The sequence below is a fragment of the Syzygium oleosum genome, unplaced genomic scaffold, assembly GCF_021117445.2.
Source record: "Syzygium oleosum isolate NSW1041296 unplaced genomic scaffold, Sole_v2.1 Sole_v2.40, whole genome shotgun sequence".
Lineage (NCBI taxonomy): Eukaryota > Viridiplantae > Streptophyta > Magnoliopsida > Myrtales > Myrtaceae > Syzygium > Syzygium oleosum.
Window position 1 is genome coordinate 2,494,550 of NW_026607524.1, and position 19,333 is coordinate 2,513,882.

Consider the following 19,333-nt stretch of genomic DNA (forward strand, 5'->3'; position numbering starts at 1 on the left):
CTGATGCACCCATAGCTTAGCATCTCTCCTCCCGGTGCAACCAACACTCATCAAGGCGTCTCCACCCTGCTATGGCGTCACCACCCAAGTCAAGCCACTACCTCATCACCCTCGACGACGCACATCTCCCCCTTCGCCCGTGTCCTCTCTGGCCCAAGTCTCTCCCTCCCGAGATGGTACATCTGTCTCTCTCTCTCTCTCTCTCTCTCTCTCTCTCTCTCTCTCTCTCTCTCTCTCTCTCTCTCTCTCTCTCTCTCTCTCTCATTGTCTAGCATTGATCTTGAATTCTCGATGGCTCCTTCATGACTGCCGAACCGCCGCCTCATCACCCGCATGCTTTGTCCGGCATTGACCTCATTGTCTAGCATTGATCTTGAATTCTCGATGGCTCCTTCATGACTGCCGAACCACCACCTCGTCACCCGCATCCTTTGTCCGGCATTGAGCTCAGTGACTCCTCCATGGCCATCAAGATTTGAGCTTTGATGTCAAGCTCAGTGACTAAGGATGTGCCATCACCTCCAGGGCCGAGTCTGGTAAAATCACATGCAGGGCACGGTCATGGTGTTTTCATACATAGCAAACATGGACAAACGATCCATCAAAAAGGAAAATACGTGATCGATTGGAAAAAGATCTCCAGGGCCGAGTCTGGTAAAATCACATGAAGCGCACAGTCATGGTGTTTCCATACATAGCAAACATGGACAAACGATCCATCAAAAAGGAAAATACGTGATCAATTGGAAAAAGATCTTTAATCCATTTGCAATACAGCAAGACGGAGGAGGTGCAGTTCAACTGCAACCAGTGTAATTCAACATCCATGAATGAAGTAATTATACACTTTGCTTATTCACCATCTTCTTGTATAGATCGATCATGTACAACATCTATTGCCTAATACCCCTCAAGGGGTCAGATAAACAGAAAACTCCTGAACTGGATCAATTTCAAGAGCACATTAAAAGGACAATGCAAGAAACTTAGTTGAGAAAGATGTACAATGCCAGAAAAACTGACTCAAGGCTCAGTTGGACCAAAAATTGTTGCTGTTATCAGCTTGAAATGGAGACAGCCTGAGCGATGTGGAAAACCCATCTACATTATCCTCCTGTGAATACCCAATGGGTAACAGAATCTTCCGATTTAAGCATGGCAGAAGGCGAAATCACAGATGTCATCAATGTTCCTCGCCAAAGACGATCACCTTCCAGTTCGTCCACAAGCTGACTCCATACAACTCTAGGCCAGAACGCTGAAGTAACTGGAAATGATAATCCTCTTCTCGAGCCTTTAATGATTTAAAGAATTCGAATACCACATCTAGAGTTATTTGGTCACAAGCCACCCTGGCTTTATCAAGACATCCCTCTTGAAGTCACGTCCTGAGACAGAAGTCGACTCACCTTGACGTCGGAAACACTGCAGAAACATCCAACTTTTAGCAATTAAAATAATAGAATTGTGTCAAAAGGTTTTTTGCTTTCTTAACCAAAATACAATTCTGTAAACAACATATCATATTAAATTTAATATAATTTTGAAATTTGAGTGTATCTGCCACACATAAAACAATCAGTGGGAAAAGTTCATGAATTAGAAAAGACCTCATCATCTTGGAACGATTGCAGTTTATCTCTCTCTTTATTTGATTGGGTAGATGTGCAACAAATGTATATCACTGACCTTGTAGCAGACAACTGTATCATCTGGGTACATCGCAAAGAGTTTAGTCCCAAGACGAGCCTGACATGAATCACAGAGACTCTCATCATTGATCTGCACATTCCGTGATCGCTCCTCCAGTATCGCTAACCTTGCATCAAGGTCTACAGCACGGGATAAGTTGTGTACAATCTGTCATAAAAGATCAAACAAAAGCACAAGGGTGAAACAGGTCTAAAATGGCAGCAATAATCAAATTGATTTCCATTTTCTGAGACAACCAATGAATGAAAAACAACAATTGGGTTATAAAGATGCTTCCCACATTCATATTTATCTATCAATGGAAAATGTGCGTTTTCTAATAGATAATAAAGGATGTTACAAAGAGAGTTCTAGAACATCAGAAACGTACAAGGACAAACAGAAAGAAAAAACAAACAAATATAAACCAATGGAGAATGGGATATTTTGTTAGTAAAACATTAAGGCTCTTTCAGTTTGAATCATAGAACTATGGCCAAATATAGATGCTCAATCAACATGGATTGAAACTGAAAAAAAAAAACCCCAGCCCCAAGTATACTGTTCTCGTGACATTCCTTATAACAGAGGATCATGCCATTGAAAACTTTCCAATATGTACTCCAAAGCTTCTCTTGTCAGCTCCTTATGTAGGGAAGGCCAACTCATAGCCTGATGCTCGAAGTAAAACTCAAAAAGTTGACAGATATTCTATTGTGACCCAATTTTCACACAACTCGGTAATTAACTGCTATGTCTTGGCCTATGTATTGCATTATACTGGAAACCACCTTTAAACTATTTAATCACAACAAGGACCAAGTGTTTGGTGAAAAGTGAGTCTATTGGGAGCATATGATGGATGAAATGTTCAAGACGTATTCATAGTAGTGGGCAGAAAATAGTTATACCAATGAAAAGGAATTAACACGGAAGAGAAAATTATTTTAAAACCAAGAGGGGAAAATAACTTTAGGACCATTTCATATGACAGAAAATTAATAGAGTTTAGCAATAAATTAAGGCAGTTGTTAACTATATTGAAGCATGTGATAGATTAGTTCACCAGCAACTTAATCCCATGCAAGGTTAATCTAACAGAGCACATTTCATTACCTACATCAGCCAACTGAAGGAAATTGGCATTATTAAAACTTACTTGTCCTTGACGATGATGATGCAGCCGGGCCCTCAACATTCTTAAGATTGTATCTGAGGCCAGTTGAAGAGGCATTTCTGGAGATAATGTCTGCAACATATAAAATAATAATGTTTAGTTCAGGCAATTAATCCAAGCAGAAACAAAAGATGTATTCAATCCAAGTGAGGATGCACAGAAGTATCTTGATATACTACTTGGAGAAGTGTCTAGATCTTAGCAAAAATGACCAGATCTAAAACCAAATCCAAAATAATTTACCCTACTTTAATTATCAATTAGGTGTAAAATATTTCTGCAATGTCCATGACAATTATTTATTGTTACAATGTAGCAAGAACTGTACCCAACACACATCCATGCAACATCTCCAGGCCTTTATATCCCTAAAATACACATTAAAAGTACTTCAAACATGTCATGCAGCAAGATAAAACCATATATAAGGAAAACATCAGTGTTACTCCTAATTTAACCTTCCCAAAGTTACTAATCCAAAAATATGTTGACTCAAGAACTCCACATAGAATCAATGAGGACCAGTGTTTTCAAATCTGGTCCAGAGCAAGAACCAGTGAGGAGTCCAGTTCACGTGCCTACCCCGGTTTAACTGGTTGAACTGATAGGTCAGAATTTGATAACTTCATCATGTAATGCAAGGGTTATAAAAAAGTTATTGGTAGATCAGAACAAGAACTTCACCCTAGCCCACTTAATACATGCGTGCAAGTGAAGACATATAACGTCCAGAGCTCTCTGCTATGCCCATTTGAGGTTTTTTGGCTTTTCAGGTTTGTTTAGAAGTTCAAATGAGGGAAAAAAATGACATCAGAAAGTGACAGAGATTTAAATGAGTGGGGTGGAGCCACTTCTGTGAGATTGCTGGGCTGATCCACACTCATGACAAAGAATTGTTTATTTTTGAATTTCATAATTTATGAGCCACTTGAACCAGGTTGATCGGGTTACCAGTTTACCTGTTGAACTGTGCCTGATTCATTTCTGGTTTTCACCATGACGGCTAACCCGAAGGAACTCAGCTTTGATTTCCAGTTCAACTAGTTGAAACTTGGCAGTCCGGTTTGAAAACACAGATAAGGCCGGTGTATTTGATGATAATGTTACATGTAACCTCCTACACTAGGGCTTTACAGTGATTCTTTTTCCAAGAATCCTTATACACAAATCAGCATTTTGAACCTACATTAATTATTAAATTTCAGCAAACTGTCATTATCGAGGGTTTCATCACACTGAGCATGGCATAAACAATACCACAACAAATAAATTTTGAAGGAAATCAATGTAAAATAAGCAATGTGAGAGAATATAGAAAACAAGGGAGGGCTCAATACCTCAAGTACTTGTAGAGGATCAAGAGATTCACCATGGTTGTGGAGAAGCCGAACAGCTGCCTTAAACATAGGCTCCTTACCGTCATGTGGATCCAGATACATATCAAGTAAGCTGAATTAAATCATATTAAAGTGAGGAACGCAGAGTATATTTTCATAATCATAACTGTACATTCTTCTTTCAGAATCCAAAGAAAAGTAGCAAAAGAATAGAACCTACTGCATATAGGCATCTGGTCTGCCAATCTCTGCACAATATTGTTCAGCAGCTTCACTGTCCTCAAGCTTCCTGAGCCCTCGTACATACAACAACTATTTAGTAAACAATCATCTTAAATGGATGCACACAAAAGCAACACACTGCACATGTGCATGCGCACGTGCGCGCACTCAGAGGATGCAGCAGAATTAGTTTTACTAATTTTGTTGTTCATGACATCCTAAAGCTTCATAGATCAATCAACCATGCAACTCTTTCATTGTAAATGAAGTCTAATTACCACACCATCATTGGCATTACAAGAGCGAAACACAAAGAACTCAAACTAACTCTTTTCATGATAAGCATAATTAAAAGAAAGTTCCGCCGCCTTTATATGACTCGACAAATCATTCAGTAAATATAGCCTAAACCACATATGCTAATGTACAAAGTGATGATCCAAAGTGGTTGTTGGTGCAATAGCACCTCCCACATTCAAAAGGCACCACCAAGATGCTAATGTACAAAGTGATGATCCAAAGTGGTTGTTGGTGCAATAGCACCTCCCACATTCAAAAGGCACCACCAAGATACCAAAACTGGCATTAAAACTATGGCAATATGCCATAGTGGGATTGAGAAAGGGCCCAAGAAAAATTTACAAAGTGATAACCACAATATTCATAAAATACTGAAAATGTTATGGAACTTACAGGGCTAATATCTGTAGAACCAATGTCTCTTGTCCTAATTTCCTGTAAAGAATAGCCTGCCAAACAGCACAATAGTATCAAAAGCCAGAAGCAACAAGTAAAAATACCCATCTTTCGTCTTAAAAAGCTAGAATACTCATGCATCCATATAAAAATAAAAAAAGAGAAAGAAAGGTTGTAACTGTTGTTATATCCCTAATGCAGAACACGATAAACAGTGGCATAGCCTCAAATTGAGGAAAGATCACACAAGAAAGCGAATGATGCTTCAAATCACCAGAAAGAGACATGTCTACGAACTCAAAAAGTAAAAGGTAAACAGAACTTTAAATGAATTGGAGGAAATATGAAGCCTTCATTTTAGTTGCCGAATGCATGTCCCACCATCATGGCCATGCCCTATAAGCAGTCAAGCCATACAAATTAATAGCTAAAAAACAAGAAAAGAGAGAGGGCAGCAAAACCTTTTCCAACCATAACTCCGAATTCTCAATCAATTCCAATACTTGCAATGGATCATAGAGGTCAGAGGATTCCAAGAATATTTGTAATCTTTCCCGGACAGGGCTTTCAAAAATTGAATTTGATCCTGAATCATAGGTGCTCTTTCCTCCTATGTTTCCCACATCATGTTCACCGTACATACTTTCCCTTTCATAAGACTCGAGTGCTGATTTGGCAAGTGAAATAGCATACATCGTATGGAAGTGAGTGTCATCAGAGTCTTGATCTTCAATCAACCATTGAAGGTACCTGAGAAAGCAATCCTCATTAAACTACAGCCTAATACACAGTTAAAAGGTTTCTATGAAAACAACAGATGCCAAAAATCAACTAAACAAGACACAAAAAGTAAGTCAAATACGCTATTGGAAGTATAAGAGAAGATTATTCCTATACTGGATAAATCTAGAGTTAAAAATGTCATAACCCACAAGACAGAACACAAAGCATGTCAAAAAGAACTCGGAGGTCAGTTCATTGACATTTTCACTGCTTTCTCGTCCCGACATTGAAATTTTCAACTGCTTCTTATTTATTTCTTTCTTTTGGAATGACTGTAGTAAGAAGTTTGCCCCAATACTCCCAAATCTAAAAAATCCTTAAAGGACAAGGCTGTTTGCCACTGCAATTTTGTATGAATAATTTATCGGAATAATTCTGTCATACCTTTGGCGAATTTCAACTTTCTTAAGATCAATTGCAGCAAGCACTTCACCTACAAAAAATATACCATGATCAATACAATCAAAGAGTGCTCTATGCATACCAATTTTGGAGTTTCAGTTAATAATATTATATAATGGGCATAACAACATCCATACCGAGAAGAACATATCCTGCTATCTTTTACATCTTCAGCTTATAATAAGGACTACAGAAGTAAAGCTACATGGTATAACAAATAATTGGCCAATCTATATCTTACTCAAACTGTCCATGCGGAAAAACAGAGCTACCTCTAGCCACAGAATCTTAAATTACAAGCACAGAGGTTTGGCCAAATTAACACTCGGTTTGGATGGAGTGATTGGGAAGGAATAGAAAGGATTCGGATAATGAGCTCAAGAGAGAAAAGAAAGGAAAGGAGAGGATTTGATTTTATTGTAATTGGGATGCTTATGAAACAAAAGAAAGGAAAGGAGAGGATTTGATTTTATTGTAATTGGGATGCTTATGAAACAAAAGAAAGGAAATGAAGGGAATTTAGTCATATAATGTTTGGTTGAAGAGAGAAGAGTGGAAAGGAATATAACTATATCTTCATGACTATTTTGTCCTTCTTCATCATAGGAAAAATAGATAAAAATTAACTTTAATAAATTAAATAATGTAATAGTTGACTCATCAAAAAAGATATAGTAGCATAAAAAGTTCACTTCACTCAACCCAAAAAGCCAACAAATTAGGACACACATTCATAGTTATAACACAAAACAAACTAAACAACCTAAAATACTATGACCATAACCATATGCAATATTTTCAAATTTTCTCACCTTGACTATTAAGAAAATTCCAGCAAGAATTCTCCATGGTAGTAAATACAAAGGTCCATACATTTTTATCTAACAATTGCATCATAAATAGGTTCTAATTTGTTTGCGACAAGGTGTGAGTTAATGATAGAAATGTTAAAGTAGTGAACCAACAGAAATCATGCACTTTCAACGATTAAAGTACACATTGCTTTCAAGTGATCCAAAAAAAAAAAAAAAAAAACAAAGCACATAATGAAAACAAGTTCAAAAAAGCATGTCACACTTACGACCTAAAAAAGTTACAGAAGAAAACTACTTTAAAAAAAAATAGAAATGAGGAGTGTCTTGTGACTTATCTGAAAATGCTTAAACACTTTGGACAAAGTTGTTGGAGATGCATCGTCCACAACAAATGATATAGGATTACAACATGGCAAGTTAAAAAAAGAAATACATGAAATAAAAAATGAAAATCCACAATAAAAAGTGTGTTTTACTCATTAAAGGGGAGCAATGTTCAAATGACAGGTTATTTTATTTTTTTGATACAATAGAGGACATATATGGAAGAGAGAAAAAAAATTGTGCATCTCCCACAATCCCTCCAAATCTGGATTGGTTTGATAAGATTAAAGAAAGCAAGGAAATTTTAGACTATAATCCCTCCAAATCCCTTGATCTCAATCCCTCCTACCAGACAAGAAATACTTTTTCTAGTCTTTTATCTTCCTCTATAGTCCCCCCTAATCACTCCATCCACACTGAGTGTAAGAAATAAGAAATAGAATTCAATCTACAAAACACAGTTGATCGGAATGCTGCTTTACACTTAAGGTTCCACTATAAACAGATGAGAGTGAATTACAGCCAGACAGAAACAAGAGTTCACATAACTTAGGCTCCGTTCGTTTCTCGGAAAATATTTTCCAGGAAAACATTTTCTGGGTTTTCCGGTGTTCGGGGGCAAAAAATAAACTAACCCCGGAAAACATTTTCCCTCGATGAGTGAAAACATGAAGAAAAGTAAGGAAAATGTTTTCCTCTTTTGAAAAGCGGAAAACATTTTCCGCCGGCTTCCTTTCCCTGCCGGCCGTCAGGGCCACTGCTGCTGATTGCCGGCCGCCGCCTCCGGTTGCCGGCTACCGCCGGGCGGCCAGTGACCGGCGGCGGCGGTCACCGAACACTGGAAAATTATGCCATTTTCTAGGAAAATGACTTCTCGGAAAACATTTTCCAAAAATGTCACATTTTCCGCCAAACAAACGGAGCCTTAGAGTACGTAGATTCTACAGAAAACTCTGACCAGACCAAGTATGGTATAATCATGCCTATTTGCATCCTTGAAGATGTATCCAGGAATATAAATTAGGAAAGACTAACTGCATGCATATCAGCCATAGATAACTCACTTTGAGACTGGTTGCAGCCCTTGGAGACAACCGTCAAATAAGTGTCAAATCCCATTTCAAGTCTATTAAGCTAGGTGACAAACTGCCAGCATAACATTTATACATATGTATCAAGTCATATTGATTAAGTGCTCCAGCTCAAAGCCTCAGATGTTCCAGTTCATTTTGTTTCTCTTTTAGATCTGTGAACAGCCCAATAAGAATCCGAATCAAATAATTCTAGAATTTCAATGTCGCCTTAATCATAAGATCTCTGTTTTGCTGACTAATAGCCAGAGAAAACATCAAAGGAGGACATGAGGCAGAGCAGATTAGAATTTAAATGTCGTCTTAATCATAAATCTCTTTTGTGCTGAAAGTGATTGCCTAAGAAAACACCCAAGGAGGCTATGCGGCAGAGTGGGTTAGAAGTACAAACTTCACTGAACTAGTTCAGATAATGCACATAGTCCCACTAGAAGCAACTACTTGAGCAGTCAAGCTATTGCAAAGAACCTTATTCTTGGGAGACAAGCATAGAAGCTGCTGCACCAAAAGAATACAACAGAGGTGACCAGAAAAGTGCAGGTCAAATAGTAAAACCTCCTTGTTTGAATAAAAGTATGATATTTCTCTGCTGAAGCACCTGGTAATCCATGTTTAACAACCAAATATCACCGGATATGCAGTGTAAAAGCACCAAAAGCAATCATCTTTTAGTCTTTTCTCAAACTGAAAACAACCGTACCACATAAGGCTTGTGGTAACTTGTACTAAGATTTCTATAATAGAAAGAGATAGTGGAATGGAACATGGAAAGAGTCCACTTTTTGACTCGGAGCTAAACAAAGAGGATCAGACAGCCAAGAAGTGGAATATGAGTTCACACTGTGGGAGTACCCTAGAAAAGATGATAGGAAGCTCCTGCTAAAGTCACCTCTCAGTTTTATCTGTGAAGGGAAACTTGACGACAATCTTAAGAAGTGATGACCAAGAATCATCGTGGGAAGAAAATGATTATGGCGGACCACATTGTGATTGTTGAGTAGTGAGTTCTAGAATCTAAGAATATCACGCCCACCCAAAACAAGGAAGTATTGCTACTTTAGGACTTTAATAAGTTTGTTCCCTTTATAATGTCTCTCCAACACGGACTTCAACCCTTTTGACACAATAAATTCTAGAGACGTGTAAAGGTAAGTAATATTCCAACCTATCCATGTCGAAGAAGATGATGAAGATAAACATTACAATGATGGCTACACCTATGATGATGATGGCAATGGTGCTGGCGTCAATGATATGCAATAAACAAATAAAAGAGAGAAAAACTTATTGAAAAAAAGGAGGAAAAAACTTAAAAGGCACCGGTAGAAGGCCGGTGAAAGAGAAAAAGTAAAGCACAAAGGGACCAATAAGCACCAGTGTACAAAATTAAACACACCAACATTAGTTGCTGAAGGCTAAAAAAGGTTTGCAGGTGTAATACTTACTTGGTGCTAGTTGTTTTTCTCTTTTCTCGGATGTCAAAACTTTAACAGCAAGAACCTGGTTGATATCTGCAATCTAATGCCAGGATAAAACTCCTTTAGTGGTTCAATTGCAAAATAAACAGTAGAAAAATAGTTAAAAGTTTCTTTAAAATTTCAAAAATTACCACATACCCATCCAAAATGTTGCAGAACTAAATTTTGATCAGAAGATTCCTCAAGAATATTTGATGCCTCACTTGCAGCAGTCTCCCGAGCATTTAGAGTATCTGAACTCCTATTCTGAAGTTCATTAGCAGATGCAGACTCCCTCCGGATGCTAGATGTATAATTTCTAGCCAAGACACGCCATATAGCTAGAGCCTTTGAGCTCATGCCTTTACTGGCATACAGGAACGCAAGCGTCCGAAGATGCCCGGAGTCATCCAACAGATTCTCCAATTCCTCCTGCACCACACACATACATCATACAGTCAATCTTTCAGGCACGCTCCTGAAAACAGCAACTCCAATTTGCAACACATTAAACATGGAGCACTGTTTTACAATGTGAGAATACCACATCATATTTTAACAACCAGACGGAGTGACATTGTGGGGCTTATAAAATGATTCCAGGTCCAGAGGACTTAAAAAGGATATTTTCCAAATCAATAAGACTATTGTGGATTTCAACTTATGATACAGTTATTATTTTTTAAAGAAATACATTTTTAGTTCGATTCCAGGAGTAGCTTCATCTAAATGCAGGCACATATCAAGAGATTTCTCTGATAAATCCAAAAGAGAATAAAAACCGTCCCCATTTTTTGGTATAATAATTCAGCAGATACCTAATAGGCCATTCAAGAAATGAAAAACAGGTATTAGATGGCTCTTCCATTCTTGATGTTTAACAAATATCAATAGAATCAAAGATACTACAGTAATTTTCACTACCATAAATAATCTTGATGAAACTCAATTCAGACTCTCCATAATATCTCGATGGAAGTTTCTAAGTTTTTCGTCAAACTCAATGAGAGATGTAAGTTTGCTGACTCCATAGATAATCACCAAATCTGATGGGACAGATTGCAAAAGCCAAAAATAGTGATGGAGGCGAAGCTTAATTTAACTTAAGAACAGTTTGCAACTTGAACTTTCACAAGTGTTCTCTCATCATGTGCAAAACCTTCAGTTCAAAGGATCTTTCAAATATCTTATGTTTCCATTTCCCAACCAAGCTAATCAAGAAACGTACCACAACGCAACTATTTTCAGAGGAAGCAAGCTCCTCCATTTTGTCAACAGAGTTCAAGGCTCTATAAAGGTACATCAGAAGTGTGTCCACTCCCTCCTTCACTGATGAGGTCAAATCCTTCTTCCGAGAAACCTCAAGATACCTGCATTATATTTAAATTATACTCAAGATGCAATTAAATGACATTCTAACATTAAAATCAGCAGCTTAAAAGGAAAGGAAGTAGGAACATATACAGGAAACAACAAAATAGATCCAGAGAATAACAAATAGACGGAGCAAGAATCAGACACACCTTATCATACTCTTGATCGCTGCCTCCAGTAGATCAGCTCTATTGGGAGGACTCAGAAGGAAATTATGATCCACCGAAGTTTCAACACCAGCCTTTCTAAGAAATATAGCTCTTTGAATAACTGCTAATCCATTGTCAACAACATCTTCAAGAGGTGCAGGAGGAGGATGCAAACCCCAATATCGGTTTCTTGGTACCTAAAAAATTAGTCTGCTCTATATCACCAAAGACTCTTGGAAACTCAAGAAGCTTATAAGATTAATACATGAGAGAGAACCAAACTTAAAAAAACTTGATAACATCACTACTCAGCACAAGTATATATCCATGTAGCTTTCTGTTCAGGTTCATAATAAAACAATGTACATGACTTCATCCAGTACTTGCAAGAAACAACTCCAAGCTCTTAAATCGGATTAACATGAATATACAACTGGAATAGTAAAATGAGAACCAGTGAAAATAGAAAATTGGCAATGTTACTCCAAAATTTTTTTGTCTATTCTAATTATTCCTAGCACTTCCTTTTTCCCTCTATTATATACAGGATTTTAAAAAGAAAGGAGACACTAATCCTAGCATCTCTATGCCATTGTGCTGCCTCTGATTCTAATACCCTTACAGACAAAGTGCTAAGCTAGAACGTTTACCTACGTCTTCTCAGCTCTCATTTTGACTCTTTTGAAATAAAAAAAATTCCACAAATTCAATCTTTGCACTAGAGACGACAAAAGGTTGTTAAAATGGTGTTAAACACGCATGCGGGCACAAGCACAAGGGCACACAAAGGACAAAAGTCACCTCCATTTGTACTGATAATTCAGCATTAGATAATGCAGAACAAAGAGCAGCATAAGACTTCAAACGTTTGCCACGAGAAGTCTGCTTCTGCAGAACTTTCGATTTGCCCTAAGCAACCAATTTCCAATTTCGCTACAGAATGCAATGTTACACATTTTTCTAGGATTCTCGCCATGATGTTACGACACACTTTTTTAACAAAAATGATAACAGACTACTATGGAGACAACAAGATGGTAATAAGAGTATATGACCGCTACCAGCAGTGACCAGCGATTGGGATCTCGCATTATGAAAGGAAAGACTTCAGAAGGCTGCATTATCTCTGACTGCAAAAAGTGATTCACCGCCTGCTCAAAATGCAAGTCAAAAAGCAACAGAAAACCCACTTGAGCATGAACAAAGGAGAGCATATCCTTGGACATTTCACCTTCAGACTCAAGCTCTTCCACCAGGGATATCGCTTCATTGAAGCTCTTCTTTCTTAAAAGGTCTTTGATTTGTTCTTCCGAAGGGACCTTCCGATAACAAAACACCTAAGAAATGATCGACACCAAGGAGAAATTTAATCAGTTACTTTCCCATCAGATTATGCAATTAATTAGGTAATAATGACAAAATGAAGCAAATTCATTTTGTAGAAGAACAATAACCACTACGTAGCTAAAAGTACATCCAAACACCTCCCAATGGGCCATGGCACAGCACTTGGCCCAACCATGCCTGCTGAAGTGTAGTTTGGCCTAATCCTGACTTCCAGTATCTATAAGACTATTTTGCGAAGCAGTTTGCTATTTGAGCATCAGGCAGTCGCTTTTACATGAGAACCTCTACCTATCATGCATTTCCCCATAACGTTTATCTCAATTAAATACCAAGTTTGGGCCTCATTGAGCCACTTTTTTTCCAATATGATTCATCCGGTTTGGTTCAGATATCCCCCAGCCTGTAGTGAACCAGCCCACTGGTACCCCTAGACTCTACTAACAAACTGACCACCCATCCAAAATTTGTGAAAGAAATTCTCTTTTGGTGCACATAATAAATACTGGACAATATTACTGAGAAAATTGTTTCCCTTGAAAAAACTTTCAGCTAAAAACATTTAGCCTGTAAATAGTTTTGTCCAGACATGTGGACCTAAATTGCTAAAGTTTATACTCAACTTTTTCTGTAGTCATCCCATTAGAAAATGTAGTCTACAACACAAATTTTGCTACCAAGAACCAAAGTTTAAACATGATAACTCCTCAAAAGAGAGTAGATGACAAGCTCATACAAAGATATTACAAGAGGAAAGGAGGATATACTAGTTCTTTCTCCAGTATCCACTCTCTTCCTATGAGACAACCATTATGCAACATCTTTGCCAAAGGAGCAGATGTCCACATGAGATTACTAAGTATGTTTCCGTATGGAAAATTTACTTTGGAGATTTTTAAACAAATTAGGGATGCTAAGCTAATCCTATTTTTCCATGTTATCGAGAAGGACACATGCTAAGGCTAAGCCAAATTAACACGTCAATAATAACATCATCTTTTTCAATAGGACTGTAGAATGTATGGAGACCAATGTTTCTAATCCCAGACCAGTCAACGGACAGGCCTGATCTCTGGTTCTCGAGTCGGTAGGTTCAACCAGATGAATCACCAGGTCTACAAGTTGGACAATTAACTACAGTTCATACAATACATCCAAGTATACCCATTTAGACCAATATGAGTTACCAGCTTAGATAATTAAGATTCCTTTTTCACTTTCATGAAGCTGGAGGATCAATCCCCCTTGCCCCATCTTCAAATCTTTTCACAAGGTCAACGATATGGTCAAAGATCTGCTAAAACTGTTGACCAGTTCAAAAGATTGATCGGTTGAACCGGGTCAACACCAGTTTGAACGGTTCTTGACTAGTCAGGGTGATTGAGTAAAACCTGACGGGATCATGGTCTGGTTCCTTGTCTAACCGGTTAAAAAAGTCGGCCCCGTCCAGGTTTACAAACACTCGTAGAGACACTATACATTCAAGAAATAAGATCTACCAAAAAAAATAGGTGTTCTACTCCATATTTGGTATAAGCGAAAACATATGAAGAAATGGTTTTCTTCCTTCTCTGTCAGTATCAGATACTTAATCCATATCTTATTCCTTCAAAAGATTCTTTCCCTTAGAACGCCTAGTGTGCCTAAAATCAGAAATGCATACGACTACTCATCCACTCTTAAAAGAAAAAACATTAATGATGCTTAAACATTCTTTCATATATTCGGCTATCAGGGCGTAATTCCGTCCGGTTTAAAACGATGCTTAATTACCAATTTGATGGTGCTCTTTTTATCCAAGGAAAAAAAAGTAAAGACATTAACTTGTGGCAGAATTTAATTAATGCACAGAAATCGGACAGCACAAATAACCATTTACATCTAATGTCCATAACAATGGGAAGTATAAGATCTTAATAACAAGTATATGATACTGCAATCTAACTGGTTTCTTCTATAAGATCAATCACATGCCTCTCCTCTCTAGCAATCAAAGAAACTTAGTTAAGGCTACAATCTCCATAGATGAGACAGACCATTCGCTCATAGCAGCCCTACCGGCATTGATTAACCAATTTATTTAGCCATGACTCAAAAGTGGATATACATTTACCTAATCTACCTGTCGAGAATACATTCCTATAATCCAAAATCATGTCCAGCATAATTAGATCAGAATTATTCGTACCTTAGAGGGTGATGCAACTACAACCAGATTGCCATTCGCATTCTCCTCGTCAGCAACAAAACAGGGCCCAACACCCTCCCCAGCGAAGAGAAGAGTCTGAATACAACTCCCAGATTTTTTATGATACACGTCCATCTTCCCATCTTTCACGACCATGACGTAGGAAGGTACTTCCGCTACTGACTCAAGACCACGCCGGAATACCAGGCTCCCACCAGCAGGCTGGCCGTACGAATCGACAATCACTCCGACATTATCCACCAGTAACAGAACCTTCCACTCCCTCCGCAGCAACTTAAGCCGCGGCAAGCTAGCCACGTCTGGCAATGAAAATATTACACCACTCTGCCCCGTGATGCACGAGAATAGAATGTATCCACTATGCGTGCCAACCATTATCGAATCATCCAGCCACACCATCGCCTTAACACCCTCGATACATTGCATCTCTCTCAAAACAACCAAAGACTCGCTAATAGCACTGAAGTCGGCTATGACTAATCTTTTACCGATCACAATCGCAAAAATGTAGCTACCTTCGGGTTGCTGTCTCGATTGCTCCGCTTCTTTGACTTTCACCCCGTTCGCGCGAATGCCACTCCCTAATTTCTGCAAAAACCGGGAGCCGGCGCTAGGATTATCCGAAGCATTCACGGAGTAATCGGACAAATCAGAGCCCCCGGTCGCACCGCCCGCCCGGAACCTCCTCGCGACGGCCGAAATCCCTCTGAAAGGCGGGACTTTCTTCGCGGGCTGCGCCAGGAGAGAATCGATCAGAAACAGGCACCCGTCCGAAAGCACCAGCACCTTCCCGATCTCCGCGAGGACGTGCACCGAGTCCACCGGAGACTCCCGAGCCACCGCGGCGCTCCGCAGGAAGGACACGCTCCCGCCGCCGCCGCCGCCGCCGAGGGCGGAGGAGGGGGGAGGAGGAGCGTCGGTGGGAGAGGAGGAGGAGGCGGCGACGACCTGGAGCAGCAGGAGGGCGCCGGACTGGGTCCCGAGGTAGACTAGGGTTTGGGCGTCGGAGAGGGTGGAGAGGGCGACGGATCGGACCGGCGAGCGGGAGTGACCGGAGAGATCGAACTGGGCTGAGGAGGGCTCGACGACGGTCCGGGACTTGGCGGCCACCGCCATGGATGGAGAGAGCGAGAGAGAGAGAGAGAGGGGAAGGTCAAAGCTCGGAGGAAGAAGCTGAAGCGGAAGCCGCCATCGACGGAGCTTGACCGGTCGGAGGAAACGCCGGCGAGACGGCTCGCCGGAGATTTCGATTCAGAGAGGAGCGCACTGCACAAGAGACGACTACCGGTTCTGTGGAATGACTTCGCTCCGGACTCCTCTCTTGCATTTCGCAGCAAAGCCGGCCGCCGATTATTCTCTATCTGTTTCCGGCCGCGCGGAAATGTACAAACGTATTTATGATGCCGATTTTGCAGTTGTACAAAATGTTATTTATGTTTGGCTCGCGCTATTTCCACTCCCTTATCGGTTCCCGACACCTCTTTTACGTTGAATTTTTATTTTGGTTGAATTTTTATTTTGATCGAACCAATCGGCTCTTCTGATGAGGTCATAGCAGGCAAAAATCAGTTATCGTGTCTAAAGTATTCTGCGTATTTTGCTCGATAGACCAGACACTCGAACTTACACTGGAAGTGGTACGATCCGATATGATAAAGCTATCCGTCGTGCTATCACACAGGCTGTACGCAGCTAAGGAAGTGTGGGGCCGTGACAGATGAGAGCAAGATCCTTTCAGTAAGTGAGTTAAAGTCGAAGAAACACATGTGGTCTACCCCGATCCTATGAGGGCAAAGAGTAAATCATCGGAGCAAAGCGTGCTTAGACAAAATACACCTCTCGACAAGCTTCTAGGATGACAATGGGGACATAGGAAAGTCCCGATTCCTTAGGAAAACGTTCTTGTATCAATTTGGCAAATCTCAATATAGCTTTGCTACCACATTATTAATAAGGGGAGAGAACTCAATTGGTCTCTCTTGCAAGTTTCACTCTTAATTTAAGATTATTTCTTAACTCTTTTATTTTTTTTTCTTTTGTTTCAATTCTACTATGGACAAACTACTGTGCTCCTCTCGAACAACATTTATTAAGGTTAAATTGTGGGGCCACTCTTGATATAAGACTAATGTTTGCCTTCTTTTTTTTCCTTTTTTTTTTAGGTTTTCTTCTATAATTGGTGTATATCTTTTCCAAAAAAGTAGTTTATTTGGTAGATAGCTAACTACTTTTTTTTCAGATAAAAAAACTAATTATTTTGTTGATGTGTTGTATATTTCTTTTTTTTACTAAAAAACTGTCATTCAAAAAATAACTTAAGCACAAATAAGAGAATAATCTTTGAGAAAATTGTATATAATGCATACATCTGCCACAATATTCAATTTTTAAGTAAATTCTCGTAAATTTGTACAAAAAAATCGAAGTCAAAAAATTAACAATCATGAGGATGATCTATTGAAATAAAGTAACAATTTGCATATAAAACTATCATTTCCTTACTCCATTATAAAATTAGCGGTCACTTAGATTATTATAATGGAGAATAAGTTCAGAAGGGATCGGGAAATGGCTACTACTTTGCAAAAAAGTTGTTCGGAAGAGACGTGGATAAGTTTTTTCTTTCAGTAAAAATTGAAAAAAAAAGGAGGAAAAAAGGTAAGAAATTATTTTAAATCAAAAGTGAGACTTGCAAGGAATAATATAATCGATTCAATACAAAGGGGGTGTCGGGAGCCAATAAGGGAGTTAAAATAGCGCGAGCCTTCTTTTTTTTCCAGAAAAGAGGAATAAAACATGTTTTCTTGTCAAAAAAAAATTCTGTGCTGCGAATTGGACAATTAATATGTTGTGACAGATCAATTACGCCGCCTCGCTCGATAGCACGGTGCCTTCATTTTGGAACCAATGACTTCTGATTGATGTAATGTTTTGCGTGTTATTATTGCGTGGTGTAGCCGTCACACTAAATGTATGCTCTTATCCAATACTTGAAAAAGGAGCTCTGGAGATCAAATTCTAATTAACATGCCGATGTTCGCACGTCCTGTTCTTCCAATCCTCCTTATATTTTTGTTTTCTTCAAGGAGAAGGAATACCCTCTAAAAGTTTTACATCTTGGTGATCCCGAGATCCGGACGAGAATTGAGATGAAACCTTTTAAGGACTTGCTTAGGTCCAAAAATAGAAATATATTATAGGGATACAAAAGTTAAACATAAAAAAAAAAACCTTTAATCAGTAATATGCTCAAGACATAACATGAAGCGAAATTACTCATCTTGCCTCAAACATACTAAACACGCATACTGATTACCTCAAACATGGAACATGTGTTAAGGGGTATTTTGGGCTTTATGCACAAATGTAAAAGCAGATATTAAAATATCTCACGTATTTTAATCTCTATACTTTTAAACCGAATGTCTATTAACAATTTGAATCTCACTTTCAATCTCTATACTTTTGAACTGAAAGTCTATTCACAATTTTTCGCTCCATAAATCTATACGCTTCGTACAAGTTGTATAGACAATGGCTCATTTATCGCCTCGTTATGTATGGAATTATCAACCGTAGCGAGAGATTGGCAATTCGCGCAACCGATCCTACTTTTAATGATTGATTTCTTCATATAAGATTATGCATCAAATAATTAATCATTTTGCAGTGTCAAGAATGTATGTCTATTATTTATGACATCATACAGTGGATACGAGAGTGCGTTCTTTATGTTTGATATTTTTCCACCTAGGAAGCAAGACTTCAAGACTATTGCCGCCAATATGAATTAGATAACTAGGAATTTGCATTTTACGTCCTAGATTAATCATAGCCAAAGAGTCATGTTCTCTACAAAGCCAGTAAATATTCTAAACAGCATATTTTCAGAATGAAGCTCTAAATTTCTTATAACCAAAATTGCTCACTATTCAAAAGCATTAATGAGCATAATATTTATAAAAGATGTTCAACCATGTTGATATCCAAAGTCAAGCCACAGCCTAAAGTTAAGATGTTGAACCAGATGACATTTTCCCATTGTTATAGAGCTGTCCAAGTTAAGATTTGGTTTGGTTATGGTGTTACAGATAAGTCTTTCTTCATGGCATCATGTTGCAAAACAATGTAGAGGAGCATGTGTTTTCAGGAGGGTGATCTTACAGACTTCATTTGTTCGGATCTAAGGACGACGGTCTTTCGCTGACAGATATGAACTGCGAGACCAAAGTTCACAGAGACCCGAAACCCTACTTGAATT

At 38.7% G+C, this 19,333-nt stretch overlaps 1 protein-coding gene across 2 annotated transcripts; it reads right to left on the minus strand.

Annotated features, from left to right (window-relative positions):
- Positions 1–743: 743 nt before the first annotated feature.
- LOC130135986 (vacuolar sorting protein 3-like) lies at positions 744–16,446 on the minus strand. Of its 2 annotated transcripts, none has more exons than XM_056305911.1 (14): positions 15,052–16,446; positions 12,581–12,856; positions 11,520–11,716; positions 11,225–11,366; positions 10,156–10,428; positions 9,985–10,057; positions 6,292–6,340; positions 5,586–5,874; positions 5,122–5,177; positions 4,427–4,495; positions 4,207–4,318; positions 2,852–2,941; positions 1,690–1,860; positions 744–1,425 (listed from the first exon to the last, which is right to left on the minus strand). In XM_056305911.1, the coding sequence occupies exons 1-14, from the start codon at positions 16,186–16,188 to the stop codon at positions 1,333–1,335; spliced, it is 3,027 nt and encodes a 1,008-aa protein (XP_056161886.1). In that variant the 5' UTR covers positions 16,189–16,446; the 3' UTR covers positions 744–1,332. The 2 variants fall into 2 exon arrangements, with proteins under 2 accessions (XP_056161886.1, XP_056161887.1); XM_056305912.1 differs by having other exon boundaries at positions 1,611–1,860.
- Positions 16,447–19,333: the final 2,887 nt, after the last annotated feature.